The 16,768-nt window shown below is 47.7% G+C and overlaps 1 protein-coding gene across 1 annotated transcript in view; it reads right to left on the bottom strand.

Annotated features, from left to right (window-relative positions):
* Positions 1–16,768, bottom strand: part of THOC2 (THO complex subunit 2) — a 166,844-nt gene that overhangs the window by 74,368 nt on the left and 75,708 nt on the right. Inside the window, exons 21-24 of the mRNA XM_069747183.1 lie at positions 2,841–3,020; positions 2,576–2,740; positions 1,534–1,809; positions 1,233–1,374 (exon numbers count right to left, since the gene is read on the bottom strand). Of these exons, the coding sequence (XP_069603284.1) occupies positions 1,233–1,374; positions 1,534–1,809; positions 2,576–2,740; positions 2,841–3,020 (763 nt within the window). The remainder of the gene's footprint in view (positions 1–1,232; positions 1,375–1,533; positions 1,810–2,575; positions 2,741–2,840; positions 3,021–16,768) is intronic.

Genomic DNA, 16,768 nt, shown 5'->3' with positions numbered 1-16,768 from the left:
TGCAGAGCAGAGGCTCTACAGAGCTTTGTCTGTGTGAAGAGACACAGGACAAAGCGGAGCCAATAGGCCTGGCACCCACAGCATACACAGTGGTGCTGCTATCCACGGTGACAGGTCTCTGAGGTGGACTGTCTTGTGCCCAAAGGTGAACTGGAGGTAGACTGTCCTGTACCCAAAGGAGGACTGGCGTGTGTAACGACTGCAAACAGGAGTATATCAAGGACTGTGTAAGGCTGTGGGAAAAAGACAATGACACGGCGGTGCAGTCGCCCTCGGCTACAAGTCAAAGGGAAGGCCAGCGTGTTTAATGACTGTAAACGGAAGGATGCCGTGTAGTATGTAGTGCGGAGAAATGAACACTAATACTATGATCTGAGATTATATGCACTTGTATGTTAATTGGGACATTTAATGCTGTGATGAAACACATTACAGGAGTTTTGTGTTTGAACTTTGTGGGTCACTGCCTCCTCACTGCATAAGTGTGCTACCGCAGCACTACATCCTACATTATAGAGCTTTCAGATTACATAGAAAACCCTGGTTACAGACTCCCTTTCATGACTACTGCTAACTTCTACCTAGCTACCTTAGAATATCTAAGCTAGCAAGCACGTACTTCAAAACTTTAACTCCTTCAGAACAAGTCATTTCCACTCCCTACCCTCAACCTTTTCTTCCAAGAGCTATAACTTAATTTTTCCATTGACGAACCCATATAACGGCTTGTTTATTTTTTAAATAAACACACTTTTCAAAAAAATATTGTTAAAAAAACATTTTTTAGTCCCTTTTCGGTATCTGAACCTGCAATCCTGTAATTCAGTAAACAGTGAAATTGACAATCAGGAGGAGCAAGATGGCAATACATCGCATCTCAAGTGTTGGTGGCATCTGGGGGCAGCGAGTGTGGTTGGGTCGAGATGCATCTGTATACGCGTACACAGGCAACCAAACCATTTAAATGCCGCTATCAGCAATTCCTGGTTTGCTCGCTGCTGTTAAAGGCAGATGTCGACTGTATCATACAGCCTTGGAGTTTTTGAAATGGTCTCAGATCCTGAGCTCAAACACGGAGTTATGTCCAGTTTTCGGAGGTTAAGCAACGTAGAAATAAAAACTGTGAAAAACCTGTATGTCCAAACACCATCATGAACCATAGGTAAGCCATCATGATCAGAGGAAAGTCAAGAGACGAAGGAAACCCTGTGACATTTGCGTCTTGGACTTACGTGCCAAAAGCCAGCTGTCCTTCTCCAGTTTCATTCTCTGCAGGACTCGAGCCACGTGCTCAGACTGCTTCTTCTCCTCCTCCACCAGCTTATCTTGGAGAGCAGTGCATCTCTCTTTCTCCTTTTTCAATTTGTTTGGTGGCTACAAAGTATAGAAATCACAACAGTAAAGACTACAGCAATATATTATATATTAGCCTAAATCCCCCTTACACAACTGTATCTATACATCTAATCTGTAGATCTAGATCTAACCTGATTCTGACAAAAGGGTGAGAAGGAGCAATAGTGTCCAATTTACCATTTCAAGATTGTCGTCAATGGCTTTCATTTGTATCCTCAACTTGTTGATTTCTCTGTTGTACCTTGATGTGGGAACAGCGAGGTCATACATTGTCAAGGACCAAAACGTGGCGTAGAACTGGGGGCTGATGTCCTCCCATACTTTAGGAGGGTGCAAGGAAACGACTGCTTCGTGGACAGGAGCCATGACGACTTCACAGGATGAAATGTACTTGTGCACCTTATGCTGCTGTTTGTTTCCCTTCTCAGTCTTTTTCAGCTCGTCGTACTTGGACTGAAGGTTAAAAACAAAGAAAAAAAAAATTTACCTTTTCTAAAAATCCTATTAAATAATAGTCACATGCCTACAAGAAAAGAAACTCAATACAACAGGTTCCCCTTGGGATTGCGAGATATTCAAAGCAGACCTGCGTCTTGTCCGTTCCTGATCTAGGCAGGTACATCATTAAAGGGATTGTCTCAAGTTAGGACTGACCGCTCGGACCAGCGACATGCCCTTGAGCCTGCACGGCCGGCGATGCTGCTGCGAAGGCGCAAGACTTTGTCCAGCTATGTGGATGACGCAGGACACGTCATCCACATCAATCAGACCCGGAGGAAGACTTACTAGCAGAGAGGAAGAACAAACCCCACAAGGAGGGCGCCCGTCAGACCGGACCAGCCTCTTACATACAGCGCAGGATCAAATGGTATTTTTGAGGTGTACAGGAGTCAGGAGGCAAATGTAGTCAATTGCGAAATGCATAAAAAAAACAGCTGAATATGGTGATGGCATTTGTTGGGATACAAAAAAACTGGCGAGAGGTTCCCTTTAAAGGAAAACAAACAGGAAAATCTATGCAGACAAAAAGCTACTTATTTCGGCATATTAAATATTGGAGTTTGAAGAGCCGTAGATGATCGCTTAGTGATCTTAGCTGGGAATTACAAGTACAACAGGCCTCAGTTACTCGCACAGGGGGCAGTCTCTAGGGAGCTGCGGGTACATGGGTACATCATAGTTAATTGGCATTACATTCTTTTTGCAGATCATTACTTACTGAAATGTGGTGTGCATACATCGGCCTGGACAGGAAGAACGCAGCATCGTGAGGCGTGTGATACTCGTTGCATAGGACATCTATGGAAGGAACGCGTTTCACGTAATCGTCTGTGCTTAGATTGGATGCCAGAAAACCACCAAACTGAACCAGTGTGTCATGGCACTGCAGGAAGGAAAGGCAGGACACATTTCTGTTACTGCAACCACACAGTAATGCAGCGTGGCGCACAGGGACTAGTTCACACTATGTAGAAATATCTGACCTGATCGTACAGCTTCCCCACCAGCTTTAAATGCTTCTCTCCCCCCTCATGGAAAATCACTCCGTTCCTCTGCTGAGCCATTAACAGGCACAAAGGAAGAGCCAGGTCGTGATCCAGCAAAGCATCTTTTAACCTCTGAGAAGATTTCTTTGTATTTCTAATTTGTCCGAAATAACCACCCTAGGAAAAGACAATTACAAAGAAAGGGGAAAAAAACAAAGCTGATTAAAACTAATTACAAAGAAATGATCCAACTGCACTAGAGGAAAAACCCAATTTACAGAATATAATGTGTTAGTAATAATGTTCGCTGCACTTTCCCGGAATGACACTTCCTTATATTACTGCGTAATAGTTTAGCCGCCTCTTCCATCGGACTAACATTGAGGCACACGTACCTATAAGCGCTGAGTTCTGCATTTGTTATCTACTACAATGCTCTTCTCCTTGTGGTGTATCGGGGAGAGGACACGGGATCTCAAGACCTGAGTCCGCCATCACCGACACACCGTAAGAACAAGAGGCGGCCTGAGACACAAGTCTCCAAGCACTGTACCGAGTGTGAATCCAAAGGAGAAAACTCAGATTTAGGATCATCGACCATGTTCCCCTTCAGAGAAGAGGACGACGTAGGGTTCGAAACTAATAGAAACTGAACCGATCCATAAATTACCGTAATTAAAAACTTTGAAACCAAATGGAATAAATGTAGAGTTCAAAAGGAATTTAATCATAGAAATAGGGATTTTTGTGTTACTCACCGTAAAATCCTTTTCTCCGAGACGCTCATTGAGGGACACAGGACTGTGGGGTGTATGCTTCTGCCGCCAGGAGGCTGACACTAAGTAAACTTGAAAAAAAAAAGTTAGCTCCTCCTCCATCGTATACACCCTGACACTGGCTACCAGAGACTCCAGTTTGGTGCAAAAAGCAGTAGGAGAACAAAAACACAAAAAATAGTATAACAGCATAAATACAGAAACTTTATGTCTAGAAAAGATCCTACTGACTAATGTAATCAGATATAACCAAAGCAGCCATAAGGCTACCAGGGAGGGAGCTGTGTCCCCCAATGAGCGTCTCGGAGAAAAGGATTTTACGGTGAGTAACACAAAAATCCCTATTTCTCCTTCGCCTCATTGGGGGACACAGGACTGTGGGATGTCCTAAAGCAGTCCCTGGGTGGGAAAAATAACACCAGTAAAAGACATCCAGATAATGTTTGTCTACAAATGCGCCACTGCCGCTTGAAGAATTCTTCTACCCAGACTTGCATCTGCAGAGGTCTGGGAGTGAATATTATAATGCTTAACAAATGTGTGCAGACTAGACCAGGTCGCAGCCTTGCAAACCTGCTCTGCTGAGGCCTGGTGCCGAACGGCCCAGGAAGCCCCTACCGCTCTAGTCGAATGAGCCTTGATTCCGGCCGGAACCGTCATGCCCATGGAGCGATAAGCCTCCTGAATGGTCGCCCTTATCCACCTGGCCAAGGTAGATTTTGAAGCCGCGCATCCCTTCCTGCGACCCTGCGGAAGGACAAACAGAGCATCTGTCTGGCGAAAAGGAGCCGTACAGGAAACGTACCTCCTCAGAGCCCTCACCAGATCCAACGTATGGAGAGCTTTTTCTACACGGTGCGCAGGTGCCGGACAAAAAGAGGGCAGAACAATATCTTCATTGATATGAAATGATGAAACAACTTTCGGCAAAAAGGACGGTGATGGTCTGAGCACCACCTTGTCCTGATGAAAACGCAAAAAAGGAGGACGACAAGAAAGGGCTGCCAGCTCCGATACCCGTCTTATGGACGTTATGGCCACTAAAAATACGACTTTCCAAGAAAGAAACATCAAAGAAACCTCTTGAAGAGGCTCAAAAGGAGCGTCCTGTAAAGCCCTTAAGACCAGATTAAGGTCCCAAGCTTCCAAAGGAGTCTTATAAGGAGGGACCTTATGAGCGACTCCCTGAAAAAAAGTCCTGACTTGACGATTAGCAGCAATCTTGCTCTGAAAAAGAACTGATAAAGCCGAAACCTGCCTTTTAAGAGTACTAGGAGCAAGCCCAGAAACCAGGCCTGCTTGAAGGAAGGCTAGAATGTTTGGAACGGAAAAACGCAGAGGAGGCAGCCCGCGCTCTCTACACCAGGAAAGAAACACCTTCCAAGTGTGATAATAAATCCTGGCCGAGACGGACTTACGTGCACTGATCATGGTATCAGCCACTTCTTGAGAAAACCCAGCCTGAGTTAAAACCCAAGATTCAACGGCCAGGCCGTCAAACGTAGGACCTCTGAGTTCTGGTGGTAGATCGGCCCTTGAGATAGAAGATCTGGCCGATCGGGGAGCCGCCAAGGAACCCCGGCGAGAAGTTGTACCAGGTCTGCATACCAGGTCCGTCGTGGCCAGTCCGGAGCTATCAGGATGGCCGGCACTCTCTCTGATTTGATCTTCTTGATTACTCTCAGGAGCAGTGCCAGAGGAGGGAACAGATAAGCGAGACGAAATTGGTTCCAAGACAGTACCAGCGCATCCACAGCGATAGCCTGGGGATCTCGGTACCGAGAGACAAAACTGGGCACCTTGGCATTCAACTTGGATGCCATTAGATCCACATCTGGAGTTCCCCAAAGATGGCATATCTGCAAAAAAACCTCGGGATGGAGAGACCATTCCCCGGAGGCTAGGCCCTGACGGCTTAAGAAATCTGCCGCCCAGTTTTCTTCGCCCGGAATGTGGACCGCCGAGATCACAGAGTGATTTCTCTACGCCCAGAGTAGAATCTGTTTTACCTCCTTCATGGCTGCCTTGCTGCGGGTGCCCCCCTGGTGATTTATGTAGGCTACCGCCGTTGCGTTGTCCGATTGAATTCGGACAGGGCGACCCGCCAGAAGGTGGTGGAAACGCAACAAGGCTAGCCGGACTGCTCGAATCTCTAAGATATTGATGGGGAGATCTGATTCCTGAGGAGACCAGCGTCCCTGAGCTGTATGATGGAAGAACACTGCTCCCCAACCCAGGAGACTGGCATCTGTTGTGACCACTAGCCAATTGGTTGGGGGAAAAGGCTTTCCCCTGAGTAGAGATGAGCTGTTTAGCCACCAAGCGAGAGCCTGCTTGGTCTGGAAAGACAACTGAAATTTGCGGTTGAGAGAGAGAGGATTTCTGTTCCATACTGATAGGATTGCACGCTGGAGGGGTCGAAGATGAAACTGTGCAAACGGAACCGCCTCTATGGTTGCAACCATCTTTCCTAACATCCTCATCCCGGACCGAATCGTATGAGGGTATGGTTGTAGAAGATTCTTCACTTCCTGCCGAAGGGCTAAGACCTTGTCCTGGGGAAGGATAGTTAGGGCTTGAGAGGTGTCGAAGATCATGCCTAAAAAAGAGATTTTTCGAGACGGCTGTAGGGAAGACTTCTTTAAATTTACCACCCAACCTAGACGGGAAAGGGTGTCCAGAGTGATGCCGACATTTTCCCTGCAAGATAGAAATGTCGGTCCCTTGATCAGCAGATCGTCTAGGTATGGCAAGACGACTATACCTCGGGAGTGCAGAATGGACACCACAGTCGACATGACTTTTGTGAACACCCTGGGAGCGGAGGCCAGTCCGAAAGGTAATGCCGTGAACTGGAAGTGTAGATTGTTTACGGCAAACCGGAGAAATCTTTGATGGAGCGGAAAGATGGGAATATGAAGATAAGCATCCTGAATGTCTACTGAGGCCAAAAATTCTCCCTTTTCCAGAGAAGCGATGACCGACCGTAGAGACTCCATCCGAAAGTGACGAACGCGGACAAACCTGTTTAAGAGCTTGAGATCTAGGATAGGCCTCACTGCTCCATCCTTTTTGGGGACTACAAAAAGATTGGAATAAAAGCCCTGAAACCTTTCTTCCTTTGGAACAGGAGAAATGACACCGCTGATACGGAGAGGCTCTATGGAATTGAACAGGCTTTGACGAAGAGATTTGCACCTGGGAAGACGGGATGGGAAGAACCGGGGAGGAGGCAGCTGAACCAGCTCTATCTTGTAACCTGAAGATACGAGCTCTGCCACCCACTGGTCGTGGATTACCTGACACCAGACCTGGCGAAATAAAAGTAGACGTTCGCCTACTTTTTTGGAGACGTCCGGAAGAGGCCTCCAGTCACTTGGCCGAAAATCTTTGCGTCCTAAAACCTCTGGATCTAGAGGACTGGGGACGCATTCTTCCCCCCTGGCTGGCTGTATAAGGGGTCCGACCGTCTCGGTCCTGCTTGGGTTGACCCTGCGCAGGAGAACCTGCTGCTGGGGCCCATCTGACATAGCGAAAGGTTCTGAAACGGGCCTGGAATTGGCGCCGAAAAGGCTGTCTAGCCCTCTGCCGAGGAAGAAACTTACTTTTCCCTCCTGTGGAGTCAGAAATGAGCTGATCCAGCTTTTCTCCGAACAAACGACCACCCTGATACGGCAGGGATGTAAGAGATTTTTTAGAGGTAGAATCAGCCCGCCAGGACCTTAACCAAAGGGCCCTTCTGATGGCAATAGCATTAGACGCAGCCGAAGAAGCACAATCTGCCGCGTCCAGAGATGCGTTAATCAGATAGCTACTGGCCATAGCTACCTGAGACGACATTTCAGCCAATTCTGCTGACACATTACCTTCTTGGAGAGCCTTAGATAATGAGTCTGACCAAGAAATCATAGCCCTGGCAACCCAAGTTGCTGCAAAGGAAGGAAAAAGTGCTGAGCTTGAGGCCTCAAAGACGGAACGAGCCAAGCTCTCTATAAGACGATCCGTAGGATCCTTAATTGATGATCCATTAGGGAGAGATAGCAACGTGTTAGAGGCTAAACGGGACACTGGAGGATCTACAGAAGGATTTTCTGCCCAATCGCTACAAAGTTCCGAAGCAAAGGGATACCTAGCCTTCAGAGCTCTTTGCCCTGAAAAGCGTTTGTCCGGGTGCTCCCGATTGCGACGAATCAGGTCCTCGAACTCAGGATGAGAGGAAAAAACCCTATGGGCCCGTTTAGTCCGCTTAAACGAAACCTTATGATCGGAGGCAGAGACGAGCTTGTCCTCTATCCCCAAAGACTGATTGACAGCTTCAATTAGGCTGTCTACTGACTCCTGAAATCCAGGTTTATCAAAATTAAGAGACCCTTCCGACTCGTAGTCAGTCTCAACTTCACCGCTTTCTGCAGGGGAAGGAGAGCGAGATACGGAACTCCAAGATGCGGAAGCACCTGAGTGCCTGGGAGACGCTTTGCGAATCCGCTTTCCATGCGTCTGTCGAGTGAGAGCGCGGCCCCTGCAGGCCGAAGACTCCTGAGATCCCGAGGCCCTCTCTGAGACAGGTGGATTATCGGTCCCGACCGCCGGGGTCTGCAGAGATTTGATCGCTTCAGTAAGGGACGCCATGGATTGTGACAAGGACGTGACCCATTCCGGTGGGGTTACCACAGCGTCTGCCTGAGGGACCGGAGCCGGAGACTACTGGAGGACTGGCAAGGGGGGGCTCCTGGACACGTTCAGCGTCACAGGCCTCACATAGGCGACTACTTTGGGCGTGCGGAAAAAGGGTACTACAAGATACACAACTGGAAAAAAGAACCGTGTGAGTCAACCTTTCTAGACATAACGATCCGTAATGCTATACCCAGGGCCAGAGACTGGGACAAAAAAAGAATGCTTCAGCCAGATGCAGGAAGAAGCACTTACCCCAGTCCTGTGTCCCCACGAGTACCGAGATGGATCCTAAAGGCACGATGTGAGGCCCAACAAACGCTGTCTTAAATGTACAGCAGGCCTTAGGGGGAGGGACCGCCAGAGATGCTGCGGCCTGGAACAGGCCCAAAGCCGGGGCTTCAATTTTCCCCCTGTAGGGCACGGAGAGCCGGAACCGGAAATGACGCACCGGAGGGGGCGGAGCCTCACAGCGCGGTCCGAAGGCCGGAAGTCCCGGCTCCAGGAAGTTGCCCCATGAGGAGAAGCAGCTAGGCAGGTCCGAAGCCTATGGGGGCATAGCGGCGCCGTACCAGCAGCGCTGTTCCTAAAACCGCGCACCGCCGGACCACACTGCAGCGTCGCTGCGCTGCAGCGCCGACAACGCTACAGCGTCGCATGACACAGCAGCCGGGACCACCCGGATCATGCCGCAGCGTCGCGCCGGCCGCTGAAATGAGGTACCGCACTCCCGGAGGATGTACAGGTAAAGCCAGGAGCCCCCCTTGTGAACCCTCCTATAGATATTGGCGGGGGGGGGGGGGAGGGGAGGGGGGGGGCTGAGAGACATATCCTCGCCACTAGATCCCTCAACGAGGGATAGAAAAAAATGACGGTGCAGGAACCCTGTCTCCATTATCCCCAGGATAAGGAGAGGGACCGTCACCACCCCAGCTAACACCCACAGGGGTGTAGAAATCAGGGGGAACACACGGACAACTCACGGGCACCTGTACAGCCTGGAGTTTAGGTACCTCAGGGTGGTCAGGGCTAAGTCCGGTGAATAATCCCACGTAGCGGGAAAGGATACGTGGAGAAATATCGCACGTACTTGCCCGTTGATGGTTTGGGGAGATCGGACCCTCAAAAAGGTCCGTCGCCCCTTCAATCCAAAGGTGTTGAAAAATCGGGTCCACGATCCAGGACCCAGAGATGTGCCTCCTTGAGACACTAAGCATAAACTGGGGTCTCTGGTAGCCAGTGTCAGGGTGTATACGATGGAGGAGGAGCTAACTTTTTTTTTTCAAGTTTACTTAGTGTCAGCCTCCTGGCGGCAGAAGCATACACCCCACAGTCCTGTGTCCCCCAATGAGGCGAAGGAGAAAAGTTGCTTTCCCCCCTTCCCCGAGAAACTCATGTAGGCGGTAGTATTTATTTTTTTGTGGATTTTTCTATGATTTTCACAAACTGATCATGGGTCACAACTGAAGGGAAGTTATTAGTCACCTATGTGGACTATTTTTGTAAGACCCTAGATATTGACAGCTGGATTTTACAATAAATAATGTTTTGTATAAAACTGGATTCTATCCTAGGTCATTCACAATGAGCTGGGGAATATGTAACCAAGCCCATTATTATTCACTATATAAGGAAACGGACACTCCCCTAGATTAGTATTTATCACAATACCAATAACTATTTATAATAATGACCTGATATTTAATAACAGGAGAAATTAATAATCTTATAGTACCCATGATAACTATGGTGCAACGTTCTCAAAATAGCGGTTGAGAATTAATTAGTCACAGCTCCTGGGCAGGGGAGGAAGCAAAAGACAATACTGACATTACTACAGCAGGGAATCACAGAGGATTCATTGTGAGGTAAAATATTTCACTGACTGTTTTTAAAAAAATATTTTACCTCACAAAATGTATCCTCTGCGATCTCCTGCTGTAATGTCAGTATTGTCTTTTGCTTCCTTCCCTGCCCAGGAGCTGTGGTATGTTCAGTACACGGTCAGACAGACAATTTTTAAAATGAACATTTATTCGTGGGAAACCCCCTTTAAAAAGCAAATATCAACGCCAACATGGCTCCTCATAAAAAGTATGACAATGAAAGGAAAGTAGCAAAGGCACATCGTCGAAGACAACAAAGGTCTAATCAGACTCTTGAAGAGCAACATCATCGCTGGGACAAAAACAATGCATATAAGCATAGGCGTCAAGCACATGAGTCCCCTGATGCAAAAGTCATTAGATCACAGGATGCCATTAGACAACAACAGCACCGCATGCCTGCCCCATCGTGACATTACCGCCCTCCCTATGCGATAGCATCGGGCCTTCAACTAGTGTAACTATAATGGGTTGTGTATGGTTATTACTGAGCGCGTCATTCATAGGATTTTGCTGGCACATCTGCCTTAATATGTACTTTTTTGGATTACACGTACTGTATGCATTATGAAATAGCACGATCTTTTGGATCTGTACATGCATCACATACTCGAATATTTGCCTACTATAAATATTTTTGCAAAACTAATATTATTAGAATTCCGCATCTCCAGGAGACATGAAGACTACCCCGAGGTTCAAAATAGTACAAAGACAATGGAAATAGGTACCTTCAGTAGCCCCTCCCACTTCCTGCTATGGCAATCCGTCTGCACCACACGTTGGCGACATCATGAGCACATCACACATCAAAGCTGCGGCCAATCAATCTCTGACCTCAGTGGCTAGAAGCATTTACACAGACACAGCCACTGAAGTCAGTGATTGGCTGCAGCGGTGAGCTGTAGTCATGAGCAAAGATCAAAGCAGTGGCAGAGAAGCAGTGGCATTGAAACAGGTGGGAGGGTGGGTAACAGCTGGTTTAAATATTTTAACACCTCTTTGGCCATTAAAGAAACATTCTAACCAAAATCCCCTTTAAGGCATGGCATAGAAGACCGAGAAGGATCCTTTAAGGCATTTTTAACTTGGAATCAAAGTTTCTATAAATGGGTTAAAATGCATGCTCAGTGCCAGCCCTATTCAGACCTCATGGCTTATCTGAAGGCTGCCATGTTATTCCTCAAAGCCTCCCAATCAATAAATGAAATAAACAGCAGGGCTCTGATCTGCACAATCAGATGAGATGAATGGATGTGTCCTGCTGTGTCAGCTGGCACTGCTGGCGTCAGATAGACCGCTGTGGAAGCTGGCAGAACAGCTCTTCGCTTTAGATAAGCAGAGAGTCTCTCCGGGAAACCACTGTCCTGAGCCCTTCTAAATATCTGGCCATGCTAGATCTAGCCTTCACATGTTCACCAGCAAATAGTGCACGGCTCCTTTACTCAAGTACTCGCAGATTAGGAACATCACAACGCTTGATAAGTAAGAACACTGACCCATTTTATGTCAGCAAACCATCTAATACAACAGCAAAAGAAAAAAAAAACCCACATTCTTTTCAGTTTGAAAGAAATCTAACACAGAAAACACATTGTATATTACTTACCAGTAATGTGTTTTTACGGAACCCATGACAGCACCAACGAATATAAGGGTGCTGTCATGGGTGACTGGAAAAGTATTCATTTCCTTACAGTCTTCATTCACAGCCATGAACACAGCATCTTCTGAATGAAGGGCAAGTTGCCTGGCCAGACACTGCAGTCCTTGGGAGGAGCCAAAAATAAAATAGCTGCCTCTCAGAAGTTTCCTGTTTTGCCCCCAATGAAAGGGCTGCGGTCAGATATTTCAGACAACTTTCATAGACAGTGGGCTAGATAAGCAATCTATAAACCTCCCCAAAATAACTTCAAAATGCTGGCCACAGGTGCGTTCTGTCTGTCTTCCTGTCCACTGCCTGTTGTCAAGTGCAATCAATCTATGAGCAGAGATGTTAAGACTCATAAAGACGTAGGGCTAGGTCTTTGTCTCTGTATAAAGGCACAACAAGAGTACTCTTTCTGTTCAGGCCAAGTCATTAGATAATTGCACACAACTGAATGCTGGGAACTAAGGGAAGGAAAGCTCCAGCACCTAAAGTGGTGGCAGAATGATGATTAAAAAAATAGGGATTTTTGTGTACTCACCGTAAAATCCTTTTCTCCGAGCCATTCATTGGGGGACACAGACCATGGGTGCATGCTGCTGCCACCAGGAGGCTGACACTAAGTGATACAAAGAAAGTTAGCTCCTCCCCTGCAGTATACACCCTCCTGCTGGCTCCCAGCTAACCAGTTCGGTGCAAAAGCAGTAGGAGATCAATAACATATAAGCGTATAGCATGTCACATTATATATGAGAGTATAACATATCAAATGATAAAAACAAGCACAAACTAATAGGGAGGGAGCTGTGTCCCCCAATGAATGGCTCGGAGAAAAGGATTTTACGGTGAGTACACAAAAATCCCTATTTCTCCTTCGCCTCATTGGGGGACACAGACCATGGGACGTCCCTACTTACAAGTGCGCCACCGCGGCCTGCAAAGTCCGCCTGCCCAGACTCACATCTGTGGAAGTGTGTGAATTATAGTGCTTCAAGAATGAATGCAGACTGGAGGAATTCGCAAGCTTGCGGTCGTGCTTGCCGACGTCTGGTGCCTAGAGCCCTCAGACAGGGAGATAGGCTGATATCTAGCACGGAAGGACTCCTGGATGGAGAAAAGAATCCACCAGGCTAACATGGCCGATAAAACGGCTAAACCCTTCCTGCGACCATCAGGAAGCCTACTTACCATCGAGGAACCCAAGTAAAGTGTCCAACCTTCGGAAGGACGCCGTCCTCGATACGTACCCACTCGGAGCACTCACTTCTTCCAGATTATGGAGAACCCATTCCGTTTTGTGGACTGGAGCGGAAAGAGATGAGAGGACGATGCCCCTGCAACAGTGGGAATACAATACCCCCTTGGCAACGAGGGAAGGGGATGGCTTGAGGGCAACCTTGCCTTGATGGTAATAAGGAAAAAAGTCTGAAAAAACAGAGCGGCGAGCTCTGAAGACTCATTAGGATGACAAGAACGCAGAGAAAAAAGGGGAGTGACCTTCCCTGATAGTAAAGTCTGTCCGGATCAAAAAAGGAGTCTACTGTAAGATCCCCAGGACCATTAAGGTCCAACAGATCTAACGGTACGCGGTAGGGAAGAACTACAGATGAAGGGTCCCTGCGAGAAAGTCCATATTTCGAGTTTTGTTGCAATAAGACGGAAAAATACTAGTACCGCAAGTGAGAAAACCTGACATGGTCAGTGCGGGTCTCCCGGGATCACTGGGGCCCTTCCTGCTTCCAAAAAGATCTCAGACGTAGTGGAAGAGTTATGGAAATTGGTACCATGGAAGAACAGAGCATGCACTGCGATGGTCTTGGATCTCGAGGCAAAACCATGAACTGGAGTACATTGGCGTTCAGCTTGGACGCCATCCGACCTACATCTGGAGTACTCCAGTGAAGGCAGATCTGATGGAAGACTTCCGAGTGAAGTTCCCACTCAATTGAGGAGAAACCCTAACAGCTGAATATGTCAGCCACCCAGTGTTCTACTCCAGGGATATGTACTGTTGAGATCATCGAATGATAGATCTCGGCCCATCAGAGAGTGCGAGGTACCTCGGCCATGGCGCTTGACTGTGGGTACTTGCTAGATGGTTGACGTATGGCACAGCCGTGGCATTATCCAATTGAAGACGGATGGTTGACCCGCCTAAAGGCAGTGGACCTGCTGTAGGATTAGCCGTACCGTTCAGCTCCCCAGAGCAATGATCGGGAGAAGAAGACTGGCATTGGTATTCCCTAATAACCATTGGACCAGGAGAAGGCTCTGGATGAGGAAGGAGCTCAGAGACTACCCTTTGAAAGCCTGATTGGCTTGCTGAAAACGAGCGGAGTGAAAGAAACTGCTTCCATTGACGTGTTTTTCCTCAGAACCCTCCTAGCGAATTGAATGAACCGAGGGAATGAGTAATCAAGTGCACGAGCTCCCTGTCAAAGGGCCACGACCTTAACTCGAGAGAGAATTACCATCCTTCTTGTGCAGATCATCCTCAAAAAAGGATCTGCTGGGCTGGGAATGAGGAAAAAACTTGTCTAAGTTTAGCTGCTAGCCCAAGTGAGAGGGTATTGCAAGTGATACAGACGACTCAGGATACACCCCAAACAGGATCATGGGGTGCATTAAAAGAGGTCTGGATACACATGATGAGAGCATTATACTGCCTCTGTACAAATCCCTAGTTAGACCGCACATGGAGTACTGTGTCCAGTTTTGGGCACCGGTGCTCAGGAAGGATATAATGGAACTAGAGAGAGTACAAAGGAGGGCAACAAAATTAATAAAGGGGATGGGAGAACTACAATACCCAGATAGATTAGCAAAATTAGGATTATTTAGTCTAGAAAAAAGACGACTGAGGGGCGATCTAATAACCATGTATAAGTATATAAGGGGACAATACAAATATCTGAGGATCTGTTTATACCAAGGAAGGTGACGGGCACAAGGGGGCATTCTTTGCGTCTGGAGGAGAGAAGGTTTTTCCACCAACATAGAAGAGGATTCTTTACTGTTAGGGCAGTGAGAATCTGGAATTGCTTGCCTGAGGAGGTGGTGATGGCGAACTCAGTCGAGGGGTTCAAGAGAGGCCTGGATGTCTTCCTGGAGCAGAACAATATTGTATCATACAATTAGGTTCTGTAGAAGGACGTAGATCTGGGGATTTATTAGGATGGAATATAGGCTGAACTGGATGGACAAATGTCTTTTTTCGGCCTTACTAACTATGTTACTATGTTACTATGACTCAGCGTAGTCCTTGAAGAGCGGCTAGAAAGTCGACCAAATAGGGCAGGATGACCATGCTTCTAGGGTGCAAGAAGCACATGACAACCGCCATGACCCTTGCGACCACTCTGGTGCGGTAGCCAGGCCGAAGGGCAAGGTCGTGACTTGAGAATGCTGTTCGCGAATGGAAAGGCGAAGAGATTATTGTAGAGGGGAAAAATAGGAATGTGAGGTCTGTTGAAGTAATGGCTGAGCGGAGGAACTCCATCTGAAAAAAGGAGGACCTTGACAAAGGTTGTTAGAAGTTTGAGGTCCAGGAATGGTCTTACTTTTCATACCCTCCTTTTTGGAACCAAGATCCCTTAGATCTAGACTGTCCTGGACAACGCTTCCACTGCTGGTTGGGTCTCTAGAAAAGATATGATCCCTTGTTAGTCTCCCGCTCAGAAGATTTGATTGGCCAGCTATACTGTCTTCGGGGAAAGGCTACTTGTGTGAATCGAAGTAGTTAAGGTCTCTGACCAGGAGACTATTGGTCAAGCAACCCATGTGGCAGGTAAGGAAGGGTAGGGCGCTGAACCCAAAACCACAAGATGGAACGAACCAGATTTGCTATCCGACCGTCTGTGGTATTTTAATTGATGATACATCGGGCAGGGAAACTGGTAGGTATACCAGAAGAAATTCTACCCGGTTAGTCTGCCAAGTGGCAGAATGCGGGGCTGCAACCAGCAGGTCTCTTGCCATCATCGCACAGAGAAGAAAATTAGGAATGCTCGATCCATCATCCTCTTAACAGGGACGTGGAGAGGAATCGTCCACTTTCTTGCATCATCCGCTAAATAGTGGTGATACAAAGGGGGGTGCTCGGATGCCAAAAATGTGTGCCTCTGTACGTCCCCAGAGTTGAGGTCCCCGGGTGGACAGGGCAGGTTGTCTGGCGTTAGGCCTGGATGCAGAAGAGGATACATGGAGGTGACACTGCATGTGCTCGTCTGTTGAAGGTGTGGGGGGGAATTGGTGCCCTTTAAGGGACCCGTCGCCCATAAAAATCAGACCAGGTATGGCATCCCACTTAGAGGCTTCTGTCCAGTGAATCGCTCGTCAATTTGCTGATGGTATAAATAGGAGAGTCCCTCTTTTTCTGAAGCTCTGGCAATCCAAGGCAATATCCGATCCATATTCAGCGTTGTTCTCAACAAATCATAGGGGAGAGATCAGGAAATGAAAAAACTTCCGTTTTCTAGACGCCTGTACGTTTTTCTAGAGTACTTGCGGCCCCTGCTAGCCGACGGCTCCCATGTAGGAGAGGGACCATTTATATCGGTCCTGCGAGCACTCCGAGCCACAGAGGGTTCACAGAGGGATTCAATCTCTTGGTCAGAGAAACCATGGGTTGCGGTTAGTGACAAAGTCCACTGAGGGGGACTAGGTACTCTGAGATAAACTGGGATCAGCGGCGGAAGGCTCCAGAGCTCAGTTAGGGTGACCAGCTTCGGATTGATGATGTGCTCTTAAGACCAGTAAATAAAGGTCATGCGCCTTCAAGACTAGGGAATACTGGTCGTGTGCCTTTAAGACCAGGGAATACTGGTCTTGTGCCTTTAAGAACCAGGGGCATACTGGTCATGTGCCTTTAAGACCAGGAATATTGGTCATGTGCCTTTAAGACCAGGAATACTGGTCATGTGCCTTTAAGAACCAGGGGCA

The sequence above is a fragment of the Ranitomeya imitator genome, chromosome 2, assembly GCF_032444005.1.
Source record: "Ranitomeya imitator isolate aRanImi1 chromosome 2, aRanImi1.pri, whole genome shotgun sequence".
NCBI classification, from domain to species: domain Eukaryota; kingdom Metazoa; phylum Chordata; class Amphibia; order Anura; family Dendrobatidae; genus Ranitomeya; species Ranitomeya imitator.
Note: the sequence above shows the minus strand (reverse complement) of the source record. Positions and strands in the feature narration are given on the sequence as shown.